This window comes from Miniopterus natalensis, chromosome 7, assembly GCF_054644295.1.
Source record: "Miniopterus natalensis isolate mMinNat1 chromosome 7, mMinNat1.hap1, whole genome shotgun sequence".
In the NCBI taxonomy this organism is placed as follows: domain Eukaryota; kingdom Metazoa; phylum Chordata; class Mammalia; order Chiroptera; family Miniopteridae; genus Miniopterus; species Miniopterus natalensis.
In genome coordinates this window covers 42,321,297-42,345,312 of record NC_142087.1, presented here as the reverse complement: position 1 = coordinate 42,345,312, position 24,016 = coordinate 42,321,297, and the positions used below count along the sequence as shown (strand labels likewise).

The 24,016-nt window shown below is 36.6% G+C and overlaps 1 protein-coding gene across 2 annotated transcripts in view; it reads right to left on the bottom strand.

The window, feature by feature from the left end:
- Positions 1-8,606: 8,606 nt before the first annotated feature.
- YES1 (YES proto-oncogene 1, Src family tyrosine kinase) overlaps positions 8,607-24,016 on the bottom strand; it is a 59,909-nt gene continuing 44,499 nt past the window's right edge. For both annotated transcript variants that reach the window (XM_087818984.1, XM_016211495.2), the window contains exons 4-12: positions 21,798-21,896; positions 20,245-20,348; positions 19,988-20,137; positions 18,221-18,376; positions 17,879-18,058; positions 13,228-13,304; positions 12,072-12,225; positions 10,309-10,440; positions 8,607-9,247 (exon numbers count right to left, since the gene is read on the bottom strand). In XM_087818984.1, the coding sequence (XP_087675110.1) occupies positions 9,039-9,247; positions 10,309-10,440; positions 12,072-12,225; positions 13,228-13,304; positions 17,879-18,058; positions 18,221-18,376; positions 19,988-20,137; positions 20,245-20,348; positions 21,798-21,896 (1,261 nt within the window). In that variant the 3' untranslated portion in view covers positions 8,607-9,038. The remainder of the gene's footprint in view (positions 9,248-10,308; positions 10,441-12,071; positions 12,226-13,227; positions 13,305-17,878; positions 18,059-18,220; positions 18,377-19,987; positions 20,138-20,244; positions 20,349-21,797; positions 21,897-24,016) is intronic.

Below are 24,016 nucleotides of genomic sequence, written 5' to 3'. Positions count from 1 at the left end.
CACGAACCTGGGTTGCAGGTTCGATCCCCAGCCCGGTCGAGGGAGGCAACCAATCAATGTGTCTGTCTCACATCGACATTTCTCTCTCTCTCTATCCCTCCCTTCATTCTAAAAATCAATGGGAAAAATATCCTCAAGTGAGGATTAACAAACAAACAAAAGGGGGGGATCCAAACAGAGCCCAGCAGTTTTGCTGAGTTGAGGAGACAAATATTTTAATGTTTATATATATTAGAGAAGTTCAATGGGGCTATAGTTTGTGAGTAGAGAACAGAAGGATCTCTCCTAATCTTTGGGTGAGTACTGATATACACAGGAATGAGAGGAAAGGGTTTAACATCCCTAAGCATCAGGGAAATGCAAATCAGAATCACAATGAGATATCACCTTATACCTGTCAGAATGTCTATTTTCAAAAAGACAAAAAACAACCACCCACAAGTGTTGGTGAGGATGTGGAGAAAAGGGAACCCTTGTCACTGTTTGTGGGAATGTAAATTGGTGCAGCCACTACTGAAAACAGTATGGAGGTTCCTCTTCAAAATTAAAACTACCATATGATCCAGCAATTCTACTTCTGGGTATTTATCAGAAGAAAATAACACTAACTTGAAAAGACATATGCACCCCAATGTTCACTGTAGCATTATTTACAATAGCCAAGATACAGAAACAACCGAAGTGTCCACTGATGGATGAATGAAGTTGTGGTACGTATCTACAATGGAATATTACTCAGCCATAAAAAGGAATACAACCTTGCCACTTGCCATGACATGGATGGACAGGTTCGGGGGTAAGCCTGGGATGAATTGTCACTGCCCACTGCTCCCCTGGTTGCAAGTCCCGTGTGGTCCCCTCGGAGGGAAGCAGCGGGGAGATGGCACTGGCGTCCTCCCTCAATGGAAAGTGTGCACTGGGTCCTTTGTCCTGAGCATATTTATCTCTTTCTTGCAGGTGGAAATCTTAGGGGAGGGTCTCAGGGGAGGGTCTCAATAGAATATTCATCAGCTTTCCAGGTGTGCTTTTTCAGGGTCTTGGTCTCCACTGATTGGTTGGTTCCAGGGCAGGGGATCTTTAGTCAATGTAGCTGGTCCTGAGGCAGCCATGGCATCACTTACCTGGTTTTGCTACTTTTCTAGGCCTGGAGCTGAAATACATCTGAGGCCTAGATGTTATCTTTAGGGAAGAAACACCAGGACATGCTAGGGGAGAATAGGCTACCAGGGGGACAAGGTTGTTGTTTTCCCAGTTTTGCCCCTTGCTAGGTATCTGGGGCTTTCTGCCCTGGTGAGTTCCTGTACCTGGCCCAGCATCCTTGCTCTGCTCATGTCTAATAGTTCTGTTAAATAAAAACCTTTGAGACCGAAAGGTTGCCCTGAAAGGAAAGGTTTATTGAGCCATATGCTAGCCAGAGAAGCGAGCAGGTCTTGGGGCATGCAGTCTAAACCAGCAGCAGGGCTAGATGAAGACAAACATGTCGACCATCGTGGGGTTAACAGGGCTCTTTCGTACAATGAATTGGGGGAGGGGGGGATGTAAGTTGTTTCGAAAAAAATTATATTGGCTATAGATAAGGTGGGGAGAAGGTGAATTAGGGGAAGTTCTGGAATGTGTAAAGTCTGTAAGGAAGAAGTACTTGCTGCTGGAGTGGTTGTGGGCAAGTTCAGGAAGTTCATGCATAAGGATGCAGTGGCATCTGACGGCCAGCTGTTCTTTCTAGATAATTGCTGAAATAGTTGCCTGCAAATTAATTCAAAGTTTCAACATACATTTCAGGAATGTGGGCAATCTTTTGTTGGCTTCAGCCCATGGCTACTAGCTGATTAACTTCCCTTGTCTCTTCCTCACAACCTCCTGCCTACTGAAATATAATTTAGGACATCACAGAATTTTTTCTCGTTAGTCGTACATCATGATTTTGGTAGTAGTTTCACGACTGTATACATCTGTCAAAACTCATCTAATTGTTCACTTAATGAACTTTATTGTATGTAAATAACACATAAACAAAAATGTGGCTTCCCTCCTTTTCTTTGTACTTGAGTTTGAATTCTCTGAAATTGCACTAAAAACTCTCCAAGAACTCTCTTTTGTATTTGTTTTGGACTGGGTTTCGTCTAGGAATTTCTGTTAGATTGATGCCACTTTCTAACTTTCTAGCAATGGTAAAGATTACAAAAATAAACAGACAAATCAACAACCCAGATCTTTTGATTCTTTCAGGGGCATTGGGATAGGAGACATGCAGTTAGTTTGCTAATTCTACAGTATATTCTCTCAATGTTTTAGGAGACTAAAGGCTTTCCCTGAAAATAGTGCAATTGTGAGTAGGAATTTGATAACCTTGAAGGGACACACCACTTTAAATAATTCAGTTTCCTATTAGGATCACTGTCAATCCTTTTGGTCAACTGCGAAGTTTTGCTTTTTATTTCATTCATCCCTATTACCACTTAGGCTGGAGGCAATTTTTCACTTCGTATTCTCCAAGTCCTCCAGCTTGCTCATGTTAACTTGACCTTTAAGATGTCAGCGAAGCTTGACTGAATCCCTGCCTCTTGTATGTGGGAAGTCTGGTGTCCCTCCCAGTATCTCTGGAAGACTTTTTCTTCCTTTTACCAATTCAATTTCTGTATTTGAGTTATCTCCTCACTGCATTCCAACTGTTATGAGTGAAATCCACCATTTTCTTTTTGTATCTTGTCAACCCTTCTGGACATTACCCTAATCCCTTTACCGCCCTAAATGCCACTGACACAAGCCTGTGTGTAGCAGATTTGAAGAAAGGCTGGTGGTAACAGAGAGCTGAGCAAGCATCTTACAATTGAGTATCAGACATGTTTCTTAAAGGTCTGTGGGCCATTCCTGCTACTAGAAAATTTTCACACAACTTAGCTGCCATTATTTTACTAATTTTCTGGATATTTCCATTTCCTCTTTTTCTTAGCTCAGCACTCCCACCCCCCTCATTCCTATCCTTTTTTAAAAATCCAGTTCATGAACTGGGTGGTTTATTAAATTTTTGAATTTGGGTGTTACAAATGATCATTCTGTTTAAAGGATTTTTACCACATGTAGTTAACCAATTCTTGGAAAATAGAAATTTAATTGAAAAAGTTTAAAATTCCAGTTTTGAAATTGGAGTTTTGAATATTCTTAAAATTTGCTGTTCTCTCCACAGTGATTTTTTATAATAATCTGACATTCAATACAATATTGTATTGATATCGTTATAAATAACCCAGTTATTAACTAATGGAAGGACAAGGGGAAGGCCATGTATATAGGCATGTATATAGGCTAGGCATGCCATTTGTACAGCTTTGCCAGGAAGCTGGTTTAACACGCTCCAGCTCTGTTCCCCGAAGATCCTGGGGGAAGGGAATGGACAATAGACCCATGCCCAGTAAGGTCTGGGTGATGTGGGAAGGTGACTGCTTGTCAATCACGCCTGGGAACAAGCCCTTGGCCAGAATAGGCATGGACACTGCAAGCACAGGAAGATTTGCTATTTCACCTCCTAAACAAAGAAATTCCTCTCTCTTGCTGTCTTGGGACTCTTGTTGCAGGGGGTTTGTTCTCATGCTCTGCACTCGCCCACATGGCCCACAGCCATGTGGACCCCCCACACAATGGACTAATGGACCGTGATTAGCCTGATGCTATGCCAGACTTAACTCCACCATGGAAAGGAAACTACACTGGCTTTGCTCTATCCACAGCTGCATAATTTCCAGGACTGGTTTAAGGGAAATGGGACTTTAGAAACTGAGGGATATAACTCCACGAAAACAAAGGTTTTCACCACATCTCATCCCCCGATGGGGGCCTTCAGAAATGCTTATTTCAGCAGTGCCCCAAGAAACTCACTCCCACTAGCGACGGAGAAACTCCATCCGTGCAATTCTCCGGGAACAGTATGTTGATACACCAAAAATTGTACTGTTCTGTACAAACTGTCACTTTGATGTAATGATGTAAGTTTCCTATTTTCTACTGATACAGCTATTGGTAGGAAGTATGACAAATATCAGTCAGGGTCCCAACTGGACACAGATGGCACACTCAAGTTAAGATAAATCAAAGATATTTACAAAGGGGCTGGCAGGATAGGGAAGCCACAAGAATTAATGCAGTAACCAGTGAGTAGAAGCATCCTTAAGACAGAAGAGATAAGGGCTGAGAGCTGTTATCAGACCCAAAAGGAGAGAGGAAGCCACACTGAAAGGAACCTTTGGGTAAAGGACAGCTCAACCTCACAGGGAGGGAACTTGGGGGATAAATGCCATGATCTCCTTTTCAGGTTCGTCTATTTTTATGCTAGGGCTTCTCATTGGGTTAACCTAATGGAAATCCAGAGGGCAGGGAACTCACAGGCAAGTATTGGTCGGCCTTCCAGCAGAGTATGGATTGGGGGGGGGGGGGAGCAAAAGGATAACAGTGTGTGCTGCTTATTTTAATCAGAAGTATTCCTTCTGGTATTGACAATTTGAGTGCTAATTAGGACTCTGGTTGTGGTGACAGAAACTCAACTTGGTGTCATTTAAACAAAGGAAAAACTGGAGGAAGGATAGGGGAGGAGTTGATTTTAAGGAAATAAGTGCTATTTATTGGGGCACACACTCTTCCTCATCTCTAGAGGCATGTTGGTTTCTTTAGCAACAAAGTGGGGACTTGGTCTCCAGGAGCACTGAGATGGCATCTTTAGAGCAGTGCTGTTACCATAGTAACTAGCTAGCTATTAATATTAATAATAGGAAGAAAGCAAAAGGAAGGCCAGTCATCATAAGCATGGTCATCTGGGCAGCTTTATGAGGAAGCTGCAAAGCTTCACATTCCCCAGGGAACCACCAATTCATTACCTGCAAATCACTGGCGGAAGGGGTACAACAAAGGGGAAGATGGACGCATGCACAGTGAAGCCGGGGTGAGGTTGGGAAGGTGCTTGCCTGTAAGTCTAACCTGGGAAAAAGGAAAATTAGTTAGGAGGAGCCACCATAAGCAGGCAAAATCTTGGAAGGGTAAAATCCCCCAAAGAATTCTCTTAACTGCTTGCACTCCTGTTTCTCGCTTGCTCCATGTGGCCCTAGAAGCAGTCACATGGCCCATGGCCATGTGGACCCCACACACAATGGACTGCCTCTGGTAACACAAGCTAACCTAGCCAGATCCTGGACTGGACTGGGCCTTAACCTGGAGCAGAAACACTGGGCAATGGCTTTGACTCTAGCTCTGCTGAAGACAAAATGGGACTTTTCCCACAGCAAGATGGAGATGGGGCCTTGAAGGGGAACTCCCTTAATGCTACCCTATCAATAAAGCTTTCCATGATACCTCATCCTCCTGTGGGGGCCTGAGGAAACTCTCATTCCTCTGGCACCCCAAGAGCTCCACTTCCACCAGCAACAGGTGGGGACACAAAGGGCACCCCACCAATAACAGTATCATCAGAAAAGAGATAAGGCTCATCTTCCAACTCCAAAGAGAAAAGCCTTGGAGGTGTAAATGAAGATTTGCATAAATTGGATAGAGAGGCTGATTTGAAAAATGTTAATTCTTACCAACTTAATTTATAAGTAAAATGCATTCAATCCTAACCAAAATCTCACTTAATATTTTTGGAAATATGAAAAGTCTAAACTTCAAGAATCTGCGGGAATAACAAGATTTTTAAAGAAAAAGGAATATCAAAGGCAACTTGCTTCTTAATTATTAAAATGCATTACCCAAGTGATTAGTAATTAAAAGTGCTGTGTTGTTGGAAGAATGGCAAATTGGACAAAATAGATGTGTGGAGATAGATGCACAAATAAAGGAAAGAACCCAAAACTGTGGATGGGAATGAATTAACCAGTAAGTGGTATTGGAAAAATTAACTATATGTGGGGGGAAAAATCATGCTAGACCCTTAAGTCACATTTTATACCCAAATAACTTCCAAATGAATTAAAGAGAAATGTAAAAAGAGAAAAGCGTAAAATTTAACATGAGTATTTAATCTTCGAATGCAAAGGACTTTTTATGCATAAAAAAGGAGACTTGACAACATTCAAATGTACAACTGAAATGTCAAAAAAGTTACATGCAAATTTAAAAGGCAACTAGCAAAGTGGGGAAATATTGAGGCAGTATTACTATACTGTAAAAAATATTTAATAAATGTTTACTAAATTACATGTTTAATTAAATGTTACTCTTCTGAAACCGTTAGGGAAAAACAAAGCTAATAATTTTAGTAAATAATAGTAAAAGGTAATACTAATATCTTATTGAAAATAACATGCTTTTGATTGTCCATTCATAATTTAGTATAACTTTATTTTCATTATACTTATAGAAGTTAAAATACACACAGAAATAGGCTCATGTATTTTTCATTTTTAGAAAATTAAACCCTTTATGATCAAAAGTGGTTATTTTATTTTATATCCTTCAACACAGATTCTCTATGAATAGCTTAACTCAAATCATTTAGGTTTCTCTGTACAATACATTACCTGTAGTTGCTGGTATAACTTTAAAAAAAAAACTTGTAAAAATGATGTCACTCGCCTGACATGGAAAATTAACCACATAAAATGAGCTCAATAATGTTCTGAACTTAATAAAGAACTGACTTAACTCTGCTCAAGAGATATAACGGAACACTTTTTTTTCTAATGGAAGAACAAATTCAGAATATACTTTGCATTAAATACCAATTTAAAAAATCTGATGAGAAAGTATGAATAGTGGCAAAAAAGATAAACGGGTACATTCAATGAGAATTTTTATTTCAATTATCCACAAAACAGTATTATAATACTTTATAAAAATATTAAGTTTTAGGCTACCATTATTCATTTTAAAAAGTGTTTGTGCTAGGTTGTTTTTACTCTTTTTTTTTTTTTTTTTTGGGTAAAGGTTAAGTTCCACATTAAGATATTGAAGATGAAAGGTGTTGGAAAAAAACCTTCAAATGTACAAAGCTGTTTATTTTTCTTGGCAATTAAAAATAGATAACCATTTAAACCAAATACACATTAAGTTAGTGTTATTTCCTTACTATACAACTGATATTATAAGGAACAGCTCCATTCAGTTAAAACCAAATGAATACCATCAACTTTTCCTGGCTTATTTTTCTGAACAGAATTAGTACATAAACATATAATTTTGTTATCCTTTTTTAAATGTTAGAAAAATTATACCATAGTTCACATGAAGCCCTTTAAAAATCTGATGTCACAGATTGCAGCCATTAAAGGTAAAAGATGACGGCAGTCTTCACAGGAAGATCCTCTTGAAAGAGGGATTCAATACTAAGCAGGTTACGTAAACATAAGAAACCACCACAATTTTTAGTACCAGAACTGTTGCCAGCTTGCATGAAGTTCACCTATCACATTTTAAAATGGTTTGAATTTCCACATAGATATCATGGCACAGAATGCTAAATTTAATGATCGGGTAAGTGATGGTAGTTAAAAATTATAGTCCTAAAATATGGGACCTAGTATATTGCTTTATTTAGAGTGTGACTATAAAAGAGTATTTTAAAACATAAATACCAAACTTTTATTTCGTCAGATTCAGTTCCTTTGCTAGATCCTTAAGCCAGTAATGCTGCTGTGCAAATTCATACTTTGGAATTTCTGAATTAGTCATAAAAATCAGTCTTATTATTCTAAATAAGTTTTCCATTCTAAGTCAACTAAATTCTAAAAAGGAAAAAATTCATCACCATTAGGTATATTTTAAAAGTGAATGTATATTTAAACACGGATTTGAAAACTGGAGTTTTAAAAATGTTTTGCAGAAAAACTATCATTGGAATTAGTGGGAAGCCTTAACCTAGTTATTTTTGAGGCTATAACAGTCATTTAGTGTTTGTGGTCAGATTTGTCTTACAGTCATACCTTTAACTCTTAAAATCTCAAAAAATAGATAAGTGAGAAGCTTTGAGTGCCAGCAAAGCCATTTTGCCACTCCATAAATCAACATTAAACATAACATTCCATTCCTCTCTCTGTAAAACTTTCACATTTTTCTTTTCTCATATTTCTTTTAAATACATTTCCTCTCTGTTAGTCTATATGTAATAAGAGCAAAAGTGCATTCAAGTCCCTGATCTAGTGATATTTTACATTTGCGGCACCCATCACCAAAAGTACATATTTAGCAATATCTCACAATACCTATTTAAATACTGGGACTTTTATCATGCTATTCTAAAGATTAAAGGATTTCCTCTTGGATTGTACAATTTCAATTATATATTGCCTTAAAAAAAAATCAATGCAACCTTACATAAGATTAACTCACTTCCTAGTTAACTTCATTATTCTAAACTGAGCTTTTCAGAAAATGATTAAAGTGAGAAAGTTCTACTTTCCAGTTCTATGAGTTTGAATATTAGCATAGTGCACTATACTTTCAAATCCCATTGCTGTCATCTAACATTTAACCAAGTTCTAGATGTTGTTTATATTCCTTTTTGCTTCTAAAAACCTTGCTCCTTTCCATGCAAGGGAAGCATATATTAAAACTGCATATTAACTTCAACTTAGAAAAAACTTTTGAGAATAATAAATGCAAGCAATTTAAAAAATGGAATGGAATCATTTGGTCCCATGAAGTTCCTTGATTTTTTATTTTATTACGGTATAACTGTTCATATCTCCCACATTTTGTCTATAATGATAAATAATTTTCTCTTAACAATTCTGAATTTGGGGAATAAAAGGAAGTGACTTATGAATAGTAGCCTTGTTGCTTTTCATTGTCATGCTATTACTCACACTGTCATCAATATTTTAGCTGTACTTTCTTTGGACCCTGAAATAAGGTGGAAAAGTCATCATTGGTACTTCAGAGTTTAACGCTTGGAACAAAAAAAAGTGGTTTTGTGCAACCATATCTGGAATTCCAGTTTACCATGAAAACATGCAGGGTGAAGAAGATTTTCTTCTTTTGATTCCTGTATGTAAGTGAGGAAGTCTACGTAAGTTCTTTACATTCTGGCAGGTTTGCACATATAAAATAGGCTACTTGGATTATAAATTTTCTCCTGGCTGGTACTGTGGCTCGGTAGCAGTGAAGTAGTCTTCCAGGAAGGACTGGATATACTCAAATGTTGGTCTTTCATCAGGGTCCTTCTTCCAGCAAAGATTCATCAATTCATGGAGGGATTCTGGACAGCCCTGAGGGCAAGGCATCCTATATCCTCGCTCCACCTGCTCCAGCACTTCCCGGTTCACCATTCCTAACACACAAGGTCCAAACATTAAAAACCAATGACGCCAAACACCACTAGCATACAATGAACCTACTGTGTTAATCATTTCATAATATAAATGCGGATCAAACCATTATGCTGTATGCCTTAAATTTATATAGTGCTGTATGTCAATCATTTCTCAATGAAACTAAGGGGAAAGGACAGAACAAATCCTCAGCCCCAAACTGATTCAAAGTATAGTGAGTTTACTTACTGAAATGATTATTTTAACAAAGAAATAAATTTTCAATGTCAAAGTATATCAAGAAGAGCTTAGAAAATGCTAGACTGTTTTAGAATGTCTAATTTTCTTCATTTCACCTAAAACCTTATTTTCAACACTAAAGTCTTCAAAAGCCAACCCCCAACTGATTAATGAAAATTTAGGGTGCTACTTTGAGGTTTTGATATTAAGCTATTAATTATCAAACTTGGGCTAATGAGGAACAGTGAGTGGCAAGGTAGTGTTTAAAAGAACTTCCAGATAGAAATTCAGAAGAAAGCATTCTAATCCTGGTTTTGCCAAATATACTCACTATGTAGCTTTATATCAAGTCACTTTCCTGAAACAGTTTCCTCATCTAATATCACCTGTTTGACTTTCTTCAAGTTATTACACAGTTCCCTTCTTGTATTGCTTTATAGTCCCCCTACCTGCATCCACAGCTCACCCTGTGTTACCACAACTTGTAAGCGAGGCCTTGGGAGAGGGGGGTTGTGGGTATGGGCAAGATGACCCAGAATATTTAAGGTATGTTTATTACCTGAGAGAACAGCAGAGATAAGTGGCCCTTTCCGAAAATGCCCTAAGGGGAAAGCTGAGGTAAGGGGCACACCTCATGTGCTTGCCCTGTTCTCAAGGATTGTGACTCTCGCAGGTTGCTGTCCATCCAATGCCAAAATAAAAAGAGGAAGGGAGGGAGGGAAGAAAAGAGAACGAGACAAAAGAAGAGAAGAAAAGGCCTTTGCCCTTACATTTCTGGTCCTATAAACTCCAACTGAAGTCACTAATGGGATAAGCAAGAGCTAATAAAATGCAAGCTTACCTGGATATGGCACTCTGCCCTTTGTTACCAATTCTGTCTGTAGGATTCCAAATGACCACACATCAGACTTTATTGTAAATCGACCATATAGTGCAGCCTCAGGAGCTGTCCATTTGATTGGAAATTTTGCACCTAAAACAATATTGACAATCTTGCTTAAGTAAATTGTTTTTAAAAAATCTATTTGTGTAAATAATGGCATAAGGTAGGCAAATTTTCTGTCAATATCCTTACTGTATATGTCATCAGTGTTAAATTCTTCAAAAAGTGAAAGATACATGGGAAACTTTTTTTTATAAATTTAAAACGTGGAATGTAATGAACAAAATAAACTGACAGACAAAGTGGATCCAAAGACATTGCAACAGACCGCTGATGGGGGGTGAGGTGGAATTAACCAAAGAACTTATATGCATAACCCATGGACAGACAATAGTTCGGTGAAGGCCTAGGGAGGGGCAGGAGTGGGATGGAGGGAGGTCAATGAGGTTTGGGGGATATCTGTAATATTTTCAACAATAAAGATAAATTAAACAACAACAACAAAATGTGTATTATAGCCCTGATCAGTGTGGCTCAGTTGGTTGGAACATCGTCCCATACACTGAAAGGTCATGGGTTCGATTTCCGGTCAGGGCACATATCCAGGTAGAGGGTTTGCGTATGGGAGGCAGTTGACTGATGTTTCTCTCTCACATCAATTTCTTTCCCTCTCTTTCTTTCCCTCCCTCTACCTTCCTCTCTCTGGAATCAATGAAAACACATCCTCAGATGAAGATTAAACAAGAACATATGTATTATAGGACCTGTAACTTTTAAGTAAGTCTATCACCTAAGTAGCTATAGCTAGCCATTGGCTGAAGAAGGCATATTCTGTTGGGTTCTAATGTCTACTGGTTTTCTACCATAAGCTCTTTTTCATTTTATGATATCTCTCTGGAAAATTTTTTTGTACTATCACTCTTAAAAGCCTATATTAATGTATTCAAATACTTACTGTATGTTTATGCACAAGGCATTATGATAATTGTTATGAGAGAGAAAAACATAGCCTTTGTGCAGCTTATATACTTACAGTGGTCACTACAGGTGTCTTACATACTTCCGGTTATTTCTATATGTATGTATATAGTGTTGTAAGATAATTCTTTAGATGTTCAAACAGAAGATCAATTTACACTAGTACAATCACAAAAGGTTTTATCAGAAAGGGGCCAAATGCCCTGGCTGGTGTGGCTCAATGGTTAGAGTGCCAGCCCAGGCACCAAAGGGTCACGGGTTTGATTCCCAGTCAAGGGCACATACCTGGGTTGCAGGTTCAATCCCCAGCCCTGGTTGGGGCTCATGCTGGAGGCAACCAATCGATGTATCTCTCACGTGGATTTTAAAAAAAATTATTTCTATTTTTAAAAATATCTTTATTGATTTCAGAGAGAGAAAGGGAGAGGGGAAAGGGGAGAGGGAGAGAGAGATAGAAACATCAATGATGAAAGCGAGTCACTGATCGGCTGCCTCCTGCACGCCCCCTACTGGGGATCTAGCCCGCAACCCAGACATGTGCCCTGACCAGGAATCAAACCGTGACCTCTTGGTTCATAGGTTGATGCTCAACCGCTGAGCCACACTGGCCGGGCTCACATGAATGTTTCTCTCCCCCCCATCCATCCATCCCTCCCTCTCTCCCTTCCAATCTTCTAAAACTCAATGGAAAAAAATGTCCTTGGGTGAGGATTAACAAACAAATTTAGTAACAACGATTTTACCTTGTCTTGCGGTATATTCATTGTCTTCAATTAACCTTGCTAAGCCAAAATCTGCTATTTTGCAAACAAGATTTTCCCCTACAAGAATATTAGCAGCCCGAAGATCTCGGTGAATATAGTTCATTCTTTCAATATATGCCATGCCATCGGCAATCTTGGAAAGAAGAAAAAAAAAGACTCATGACACAAAGTGAAGAAGGGACAAAACAATTTTGGTTAATGTTAAGTCGGATCACTGAAAAATCATGTATCTAGAAAGGAGATGATGGTAATAGGGCATAATCTTTCAGATAAGAGGAAAAATAGAAAACACTATAATTGAGAAGAAGGAAGATAGGGAGGGAGAATCAGGAGTGGGAGAGGAGGGAAAGGGAAGGAGGACAGGAGAGGAGGAAGGGAAGGAGAAACAAGAGATGTCTGTGGCCCACAAAGCCTAAAACATTTATATGGCCCTTTACAAAAACAGTTTGCCAACCTCCATTGTAGAATGTCTATGAGCCTGGAACTCAGGAGTGTGGATTAAGCTTGGCATATCCTACAGTCTCATAAGACAGTTTCTTACTATAAAGTCTCTCTAAGCTTCATCATATACTTGAGATTTCCAAAAGTACTATTTCCTTTGGAAAAGCAATCATTCACTGTCTTAAAACTTATCTGTTAAAATATAAACACATATAGCCCTGGCCGAGTGACTCAACTGGTTGGAGCATTGTCCCATACACCAAAAGGTTTCGTGTTTGATCTCCGGTTGGGGCGCGTATGGGAGGCAACCGTTAATGTTTCTCTCTCACATCAATGTTTCTCTCTCTCTCAAATCAATAAAAAAAACCCACATCTTTGGGTGAGGATTAAAAAATACACACAGATTTTATATTTGTGGATGCATTATTTCTGAAAGGCCATATGATTCAGGACAGAAGTGTAAGGGTATTATATACCTCGTCTAATGCTACCTGAATTTTAGATACCTCTGGTCTTCAGATACTACATTATCTATAACTACATTATCTAGAACAAGGAAAATCAGACTGGATTATCTCTTCCAGTTCTAAAATTCCATGATTTCATTATAAAAACAATAGTACTCTAAAATTATTTTACATTTTTATGCACACTTTCAAATCAAGTTGATGATACATTATAGATATACAAGTACCTGAGCAGCCATATCAACCAATTGTGGGAGCTTCAAATACTTTCCATCTCCCTCCTTCAGGAAATCTAATAAGCTACCTATAAGAGACAGCAAAACATTCATGGAAAATAAGCAAACAAATCACATCACAGTACAAAACTTCAGCATTTCATTCTTTAACATTTTTTTGCAGCTTAGGATTTCTGAATAACTATCTTTAAGACTCTAGAAGAGGTCTCTAAACTGAAATTTTATAAACTTCTCTTGATAACATGTGAAGAAAGGGAAAATGCAATAACCTCATTAGATTATAGGCACTCCTTCCTTGCTTTGATCAAGATCAACAGTTCCGATTTTGATTGAAAAAGTAGTATAGATACTTATATATTTTTAAGTCAATCTGAATCAAGAACTCAGGCAACTAGGAATATCTTGGGGTACTTAAAACTACATCTAGGTGGCTGAGTTGACATGGAAGTGTTAGTCCAACTACTCTCAATTTCATAAGATATGGAACAGCAAAGTATTACGAATAACAGCAGAGACAAAGGCTAGAAAGGAAAAGTCTAGCTGTTATTCCTTTATTACTGGTTACAAATTTACCATGTACCTTAATTTAATCAGGAGAAAATATCAGATAAACCCAAATTAATACACATTTCACAAAACAATGGTACCATTCTCTTAAAAAATAACAATGTTGCCTGGCCGGACGTGGCTCAGCGGTTGAGCGTCGGCCTAGGATCCAGTAAATGGCGGTTCGATTCCCGGTCAGGGCATATGCCTGGGTTGCAGGCTCAATCCCCAGTTTGGGGCCTGCAGGAGGAAGCCAATCAGTGACTCTCTCATCATTGATGTTTCTATCTCTCTCTCCCTCTCCCTTCCTCCTCTCTGAAATCAATAAAGATGTATTTTTTAAAAAAATGTTATAAAAGACAAGAAAGGATGAGATACTGCTCCAGATTAAGAGACCAAAAAAAAAAAAAAAAAAAAAAATTACAACTAAAAGAAATTCCTGACCATGGACTGGACAATGGATAGGGGAAAAATTGCTGTAATTAAGGACACCATTGGGATGACTGGTGAAATGAGAATATAGACTGGTATGAGATAATAGAATTGTATCCGTGTTATAGTTCCTGAATTTTATCATTATACCGTGGTTATGTAAGACAATGTTCTTGTCTGTAGGAGAAAAACACTGACATACTTAGAAGTAAAGGGAACATAATGTCTGCAAAATACTCTCAAATGGTTCAGAAGAAAATTTTATGTTTTATATATTGATGATATATCTAGTTAATAATTGACAAATCTGGCTGAAATATAAACAGGAATTCTTTGTATTATTTTTGCAACTCTTCTATAAGTTTAAAAGTATTTCAAAATGAAAGCAAAATTAAACAAGACAAAGAAGGCCCTTTCTATGTGACAGGATTAAAAAAAAAAAAAGGGAAATCCTGACTTAGTCTGATTTATAAAGAACCAAAGTCAAAGAATATCTATATTTCGTCTAGTCTGTCTACTTACTATAAGGAGAACATGTTACTGTGTTTGTCCATTTATCTACCCATTCAAATTATTTACCAAGAGTCTAGTACATGTGAGGCACTGCAAAAGGGTATAGAGGATATAATGATAAATAAGTCGTGGTCTCTTGAAAAGATCTTGATCTAGTATGAAAGTATAGTATATAGATCTATAAAATATACACAAACAAATAAATGCTGTATAGGAGTTATAAATGTTATAAATACTACACTGGAGACACAATGGATATAGTTAATTCTACAGACAAGTCAGAAAGTGCTTCACAGAGAAGATGCATCTTAAAAGAAGAATGGAGCCTGGCTGGGCATGGCTCAGCGGTTGAGAGTCGAGCTAGGATCCAGGAGATCACGGTTCGATTCCTGGTCAGGGCACATCCCCGGGTTGCAGGCTCGATCCCAAGTCAGGGGTGTGTAGGAGACAGTCGATCAATAACTCTCTCATCATTGATGTTTCTATCTCTCTCTCTCCCTCTCCTTTCCTCTCTCTGAAATCAATAAAGATATATTTAAAATAATAATAATAATAATAATAATAATAATAATAATAATAAAAGAAGAATGGAGGCAAAGGAATTCCAAGAGGGAATAACAAGTACAAAGTCTGTAACACATAGAACAGCACAGTAGGTTCAGGAGACTGAAAACAGTCCTTGCTATGCAAGAGCACAGGGCCCAAAGGTGAGAATGAGACTGCAAAAGGAAAGAGTCAGAACACAGAGTGTACAGAAAGCAGCAGAAGATACAGTTCTTTGATCAACCCACTAAGTAAAACATCCTTCAGTGTAACAATAGATAAGTGCTAAAATAGTGCAAAAGCTGCAGAGCACAGAAATCCAGGATTGGAATTTGTATTATTTTGACAATTCTTCTCTGATCTTTAACTAATCACAAAAATACCCGACCTCCTTCAAATGTTTTTTATATCCTTTATCACAGAATGTTTTGGATCTTAAAAGTGGTCCTTAACCTTTTCTGGTTCATAAGTTATTTTGAGAATCTGATGAAAACTATGAGCTCTGTCCAGAAAACATAGATAAATATGCAAAAATTGATACATAATAACTTCAGAGGAAGTTCATGGACCTATGAAGCTCATTCATGACCAGTGAGTAAGTACTCAGTAACAGTGAAATCAATTCAAAGCAATCCTTAAGCTTGTCTCATATACCCCTCTAGCCTTACTTCCAACTAGCTTCTTCTACTACTTCTGTACTTTTCACTAGCTATGGTTCTGATTCTCATTTCCTCAAATCCTCTTAGCTCTGCCCTTTACACATCCATATCCTTCATAACCATAAAAGGTAGGTCAAGATTTGTCTTTTCTACTAAATTTTTCTCAATTTATTCCAGACTATGTAATCTCTTCCTCAATTTCTATTATACTTACTGAAATTCATTATGCTTTGGCCTGTAGCTTTGCTTGTTTATAGTAAACTGTTGTTTACTTTTATGCTGAAAATTAACTCTTCAGAGGTTTAGGTCTTTTCTCTTTAAATTGAATCTAAATTATTTGGGTATCTTTATTTCTTTGAAACCTTATAATAAACAGCAGAGTGTCTTATATATCAGAAGCATTCAATACTTTTTGGTTGTTAATTTCTAGAGTAGTCTGACTGTAAAGATTTCAGAGGATATAATGATCACAGCACATTGGAATATTAGTGGAAGGCTTCTAACACCTGTTTAAGTACATTCTGAAGGAAGTACAGTTGATGGACTGGTCAAGAGATAAGGAAACCAAATTCCAGGTGAAGGAAATAACATGAACAAACTCATGGAAACAAGAAGCAGCAAGAAGTCCCATCTGGCCAGAAAAGTGGATTCTGTGGGAGCACTTGAGGCATGAGTTAGGATGTATTATAGAGGGCCAACTGCTAAGTACCGGAATAGCAAGATAGGGAATTAGAGTTTTAAAAACTAAAAGGGACAGTTGTGATCTTACATTCTAAATCTCCCATCTAGAAATAATCCTAACCCAGAAACCTAATACACAGACTTCTACCATGCTCTCCCCAATTAAATTCTTGAAATCAATATACAAAGCTAATGGACCATTACATTAGCTTTACCTCCATTATATTCTTGCTATCAATATCTTGATTTAAACTTCCTCTTTGTTGTCTCTTTTTTTCCTTTCCTTTCTAGTTCATCTAATGCACTCTGAAATGGGATATTTGGCAGTAGTTTGCAGGAGAGCTTCCTTCCAAAAAATGCCATGTGCTTTGGGGCTTTAGGTATGTTTTGGCTATCACTTAGTAGACTATGTCAGTTATTTTAACCTTTTGGTTTTTCTATCCCTTTTAAGGGGGGAACATTTCCTATAGCAAACATGTAGCTTATAGTTGACCCTGTCACCACTAGATGGAACTATATTGCTGGCCAGGATGGACTACTGGAGAGGGATGACAAAATAATCAGTGTTAATATGGATGAGTGACTTGTTAAAGAGTAAAAAAATATAGATAAAATTCAAAAGGGTAAAAAGCAAGCCTATTAGCTTATTTTGTGACTGGTTCTTCTTCTACAGCACATTAGGCAAAGGGAAAAAGAGGGAAGAGCAACAACTTTCCCTTGCCTTTATCCTGGCCCTAACCAACTCTGTAACTAAAGATCCCACCTTGAGGTTTAGGGTTTGGGAAAATGGAGACATTTCAGTTGACAGTAGTGAAAAAAGAAATTTTCTAAAAGTCGTGGGTATGAAGATTATGTTTCTATTAAAATGAAAAAAATTAATTTCTTTAACTTTACCTAATTTCTTTGCTTTAGTACCAAAGATAAATATCTTTCTGATTGAATTATTTTTAAACTCAACTTTTACAAATACTTTCTTTTTCACTTTCCTAGCTATTCCAGTTCCTTTGGTAACATGGAATAAAGGACTATTTACTTCTAAAATAAATTCAGCCTGTGTATTTTCCTTTTAAACTTTGTACTATCCTTTGGAATAACCAGAGCTAATAATTACATACACAAATGTCAGATTTTTTCTTTTCAAATGTCTACATAAAAATCTTAAACTAGAAAACACTATACAATAAAAATTTGTATGCATAAAAAATTGAAGACTTGTTTTTAAAAAGTTATTAACATGAATATCCTAAGAGATACTAATATACACATACCTTTTGACATAAATTCAGTAACAATGTAAATTGGCTCTTCAGAAACAACAGCATATAGCGGAACAAGTTTATCATGTCGTAATTTTTTCATTATCTGAGCCTCCTGAAGAAAAGCTTCTGGCATCATTGTACCTGGTTTTAGTGTTTTGATTGCTACTTTTGTGGTTCCATTCCATGTTCCTAGAGAAACAACACTTGTACTATTTTATCTATGTTTGAAAAAAATTCATAGCAAACTTCAATGAGCAAGTTACCTCAGATATTTCAACATATCATAAATTGTGGTATTTTGATCTATGGCTAAACAATGGCCAAAAAAACACAAAAGTTCAGGCTTCTTACCCATCCATACTTCACCAAAACATCCTTGTCCTAGTTTAACTTCTAGTCGCAAAGATTCTCGAGGGATTTCCCAAGCATCTTTTGCTAGACCTTGAGTCTGGGGTTTCACAGTTGGACATACAGTTGTTAACTTATGGCATAAGCCATCAGCATGTTCTAAATAAATGAAGAAACTATACTGTAAAATGAGTTACTTACAAAAATTAAGGTACATGTAGTGTATCAAATGTTTTAAAAAGTTTAAATTATAGCAAATAAAAATATAATGTTCATCAGTTTTTAAATAAAAGCACAAACACAAAAAGGGAATTGTATGTAAAAAGTAAAACACACAAGAAATGAAACATTTTGTTAATTACATTTAAAAAGTTATTATTTAATGAACTTGTGTCCCAGCTATTGCGCTCATCCAGCACCTTACAGGGATCTCATATAAATGAGTCCTGGAAAATTCAGCAACTTTCTCAAAGTCACTCAGTTAGTAAGTGATGGAAATAGCATTCAGACCCAGGGTATGGCTGCCTCCAAAGCTCTGCTTTCGACTACTCTGCTTTATTTTTCCAAAAAGAATGCTACCATTAATTGTTATTTCTAATAACCACATATATAAGAGGCACACCAAAAATCAAGGAAAAACTTCTTTTAGGAAACTGATTTTTAAATAAGGGAGGCACAAAAACAGGGTATTTCAATTCATAATGGCTTGACTTGTGACTTTCTTATTGTAAATAAAGCATGTTCCCTCCCATTCTCAACAAGTAACCATGCAAAACCCATACGCTAACAAGTACAATTACAACCGATGCCACTGCTTGGCAACATGTTTGATTAATGTCAACACTGGAGGTTGACTTGATAGACTCAGTTTACAGTTGTTACTGAAGAAAAAATTACCATGGAAACTTCCCCTCCCCTAGTATTAATCACTTAAACTTTCAGATGCATTCAAGTATCAAACTGACAATGAAAACTTTTGACAGAAGACCTTAATATTAAATACCTTTCTAAGGTCCTTGAAAAACTGAAGAATGCTATAGGTTAATTTTCCAGGAAAAGAAAAATGCATCTTCACTGGATTTATTTTATTTAATAAATAAATCTCAATGCGTTTATACTTTCGGGAAGTCTTATGTAGTCCAGCTCATGAAGAGGAAGGTAAACCAAAGGGACATCTGATACAGCTTTTTATATAAGTTTTTAGCTTTACCTTCTTTAAGAATAATATGTTTTTATTGGTTTTACAGAGAGGAAGGGAGAGGAAGATAGAGGAACATCAATCAACTGCCTCCCGCGCAATCCCTACTAGGGACTGAGCCAGCAACCCCGGCATGTGCTCTGACCAGGAATTAAAACAGTAACCTCTGGAAGCACGGGATAACACTCATCCAATTGAGCCACACTGGCCAGGGATGCTTTACTTCTTTAGTAAGTGTCTCTAAATAAAGTATTTGTTTTTGCCTTTTTATTTATCGTCACAATCTATTTTTGTATTTAGCTGTCATGAAATGGAACTCCAATGTAAACACTATACCAGTAAGATATAAACTCAAAGAATCATAATCTGATTTTTGTACATCATCAAAGAACCCAATTCAGGTGATAAGTATAACCTGTTCCTCATTTTAAAACTAGAATACAGCAGACATCCAGTGAGCACATACTATGTGCAAAGTGGCATGCCAAACCTTAAGGGACGTGAAGATACAGATCCTGTCCTCATAAAATACAACATGAAGAAATAATTTTCACCTTTAAAATATTACATACCTGTGTAGTGTTTAACCAATTTCTGCAGGGTATCAAATTGTGCTCTAGTTGTGATATAGTATCCACCATTGTCAAGTTTCCTAATTTTGTAGTGTTTCACATTGTCACCCTTTACTTCATCCCAATCACGAATAGAGAGGGAATAAGCACCTGGTGGGGCAGGGAGAAATGAAAGAAATGAAAGCTTTTACTATATCTTTCTCAAAATACTGCCTAAAAAGATTTTTATACTTATATTAAAATAACAATATTCATACCTTTAGTAGTTTCACTCTCTCTTACTAAGAAAATACCTCGTTGATTCCCAGGATTCAGAAGTAATCTTTCAGCATCTTTTCTCCCCATTTTGCCAAAATACCATCTGGAAAAAAATAGTGTTCCAAGTTAGAATGGTGTAAGGGTAAGAAAAATTATACATATGTGTTAATAAGAATGGAATGAGATAGGGTGGGTGACAAAAACCAGCTATAGAACACAGCTTAAAAATATAGTAAAACACAATGAAAGACCTTTACTGTTAAATAGAACTATTACAAATATTATTCTCAGAATATACTGTTCACAGCATTTCCATGTACTGACTATTCAACATGTCTCTTAAACTCGGCCTGGTAATCACAGGAACAGTAAATGGAGAAGGAAAGACACAATGGCAGAAAGAGCCTTTCAAGCAGTGATAGGTGGAAATACTAAGACTATATAGTAAGAAGAATAAAAGTGTTTCTCTGGCAACCATGTGATCATTTGTATTCAGTAAATGCAAGTGTATCACATCCAAATTAGGAACTCTAAATTAGTGTAGGTTTAATTGAATATAGTTTTGTGATTAAAAATGATAGTCTCTGCCCTGGTAGATCTCAGAATAGTGAAGAAAAAGACAAAAGAACAAAACAAAGTAACAAGTGCCAAAGCAGAACAGAGTTATGGAGACAAATTACATATTAATAAAAGCAAACAAACACTGATACAATACCTACTATGTGCAAGGCACTGTGTTAAGTGTTGTGATATAAAAATGAAGCAGCATTTATGGATGCCAGATAAACTTGGTTTGTCCTAAAAGTAATATCATTGAAGGTGAACTTTTTAAAAGTTGCAAGAATGGTAGAAAGAACTCCTATAAATCCTCCACCAGGCTTCCCAACTGCTACCATTCTGCTTTGTATGTTCTCTTTCCCTGTGTGTGCACATTTTTTTCTGAACTTACTGAGAGTAAGTTGCAAACATGTTGAATCATTACCCTAAATCCTTCACTGTGTTCTTTCTAAAAGACAAGGATATTCTCCTACATAAGAAGGAGCAAGCGCCTAAGTCAACAGTTTTTTTAATTTATCTTTATTGTTTAAAATATTACAGATGCCCCCTTTTTCCTCCCATTCACCGCTTCTACCCTGCCCCAGGCCTTCACCACACTATGGTCTGTGTCCATAGGTTAAGCATATACGCATATAAATTCTTTGGTTAATCTCTCCCCGCCAACCCCTAAGTCAATAATACTACCAACTGAGGGTAAATTTTTAAAGTGAAAGAATGCTCATAATACAAAAAAAAGGTTAATATAATTTTTAAGTGAAAAGATAAAGGCATAACAATGCAGTATTATTAATACAGATTCATTTATAATCTTACTCTAAGCAAGTACTATGGCATTAATTATTAATTTTTAAGTAACATCCCCTATTAATATGATACATTAGCTGTATTAAGACTGATATGTAATTGTGTGTGTGTAAAGTTGTGGCAAAGTAGAATATGCATTAAAACATTTTTAAAATCAAAACAATTAATAAAATATGAAGTAGAGCCATACTCTTCTGCCTGAATGGAATCTGCAGGGGCTACGTAATTGCTAGGGATATAGCCATTCTTTCCTGTAGCAATTGATCTTGCTTCCCACCAGTCTCCTTCCCTGCAACACATAAAACAACAGTTACTACAAGGTAGGCTACTACTTAAAACAGATCTACTGCAGTGTTGTCTTGTATCTGAAGGATACATTTTTTAATTTATGCCTTCATTTGATCAAGAATCAACTCAAAGAATAATATTTAAAAATAGGTTATATGAATTAAGGGAATAAAGCTAAGAAAAAGCACAATTATGTTTCTGCTCCAAACCAAAACAGAAAATATTATACTTTTAGTTAAAGATCACTTTTTTACATAACTCTTTCAACCTAAGAAAATAAACTATACCGAATAAAACAATTTAGAAGGTAAATCTTTCAAATTACTCAGTTTTGATTAAATTTCTAAAAATACTTTATTGAGATATAATTTGCATACCATAAAATTTCCCCCATTTGAGATGTACAATTTAATGGGTTTTAATATATTCACAGAGTTGTGCAACCATACCACAATCAATTTTAGAACATTCTGATTACCCCCAAAAGAAACCCCATACCCGTTAAGAGTCATTCCCTGTCCCCCTTTTCTCACACCCCCACCAATGCCAACCACTGATCTGCTTTGTTTCTATGGATATATCTATTGTGGGCTTTTCACATAAATGCAATCATATAATATGTGGTCTTTTTGACTGGTTTCTTTCATGCAGCAAAATCTTTTCAAGGTTCATCTATATTACATCATGCATCAATAGCTCATTCTTTTTTATTTCTTTTAAACAGTGTATAAAATTATGATCTTCCTTTTTAATCATTTTAGGAAAAAAATATTAGGATACCCTAGAACTCCTATAGCCAAAATATTATTAATGGGCAATAACAACAAAAAATTTAATTCTTAGTATACAAAAATATTATCCATAAATATCCAAATAAGACTAAAAGCAATTCAGAACACAAGAACTATATGTAATTTGCAATACATAAGCCTTGACTTTTCCAAAATTAATGTGAAAGGAGCAAATATTATCAGTCTCTAATGAGGAAGACACATATATGGTTTCCATTACTAAAAATTAAATGCATGTTTTGCTTTACCAGAGAAGAACTGAAAACATTTTATCTAAATTGAAATTTTATAAATGCTTGAGGTGCAATTGCTTTCTAGAAACTAAAATGGAAAATCCTTTGGCAATTCAAATATTTATAAATTCATATACTTGGTTTGTAGTTTCCCAGTATTGTAAGTATTTTCAGATAAACAAACTGAAAACTTTGTATTTGATCCTGCTGACCACTCATTGATTCATTCAAATATTTACTGAATACCTTTTAAGTGACAGACTTTATAATAGAGTGTGCTGAAAACAGGAGTAAAAAGATAATCCTTACCCTCAAGAAACTCAGTCTAAAGTAGAATTTCTCAACCTCAGCAATATTGACATTTTGGGCTAGATAATTCTTTGCTGTGGGGGCACATCCTGTGCATTACAGAATGCCAGGATGCTGTGCAATATCCCTGGCCTCTACCCACTAGTTGACAGTAGTAGCAGCAACCTGAATGTAACAACAAAAATGTCTCCAGACGTTGCCAAATGTGCCCTGGGTGATTTTGCTGCAGGTTGACAACCACTGCTCTAAAAGAATGCTAAGCAAGTGATAACTTATAATTCAAAACTGCAATGGTAGCTATGATTGAGGTTTGCATAGGATGCTATGTGACCGTGTAAGAAAGACACTTAATCCAGCAGGAGGCAGGGACTGGGCCAGGAAGGAGGAAGAATGTCAGGAACGGCTTCCTTGAGAAAGGACACAGGAATACACATTTTGAAGGATGAGTTGGGTTGGCCAGATAAAGGTGGAAAAACTGGATACAAGAAATCACATTCGGGGGGGGGGGGAATCATGTGAAGGCATGGAGAAGGTGAGAAACTACAGTATATTCAGGTAACTGCAAGGAATTCAACATGGTTAGGCAGTGGGGTGAGGAAGAAGCTCAACGAATAATGCCTAATACTGTAATTTTTCTTTTATCTTGATGGCAACTGGTAGCTATTAAAATATTTTAAAGCAGAGAGACATGAACATATTTTATGTTCTGGAGTAACAACTGGTAGCAAAAAGGAATAAGGATGGAAAGAAACATGACTAGAAGCAAAAAGACCATAAGTATATATTTT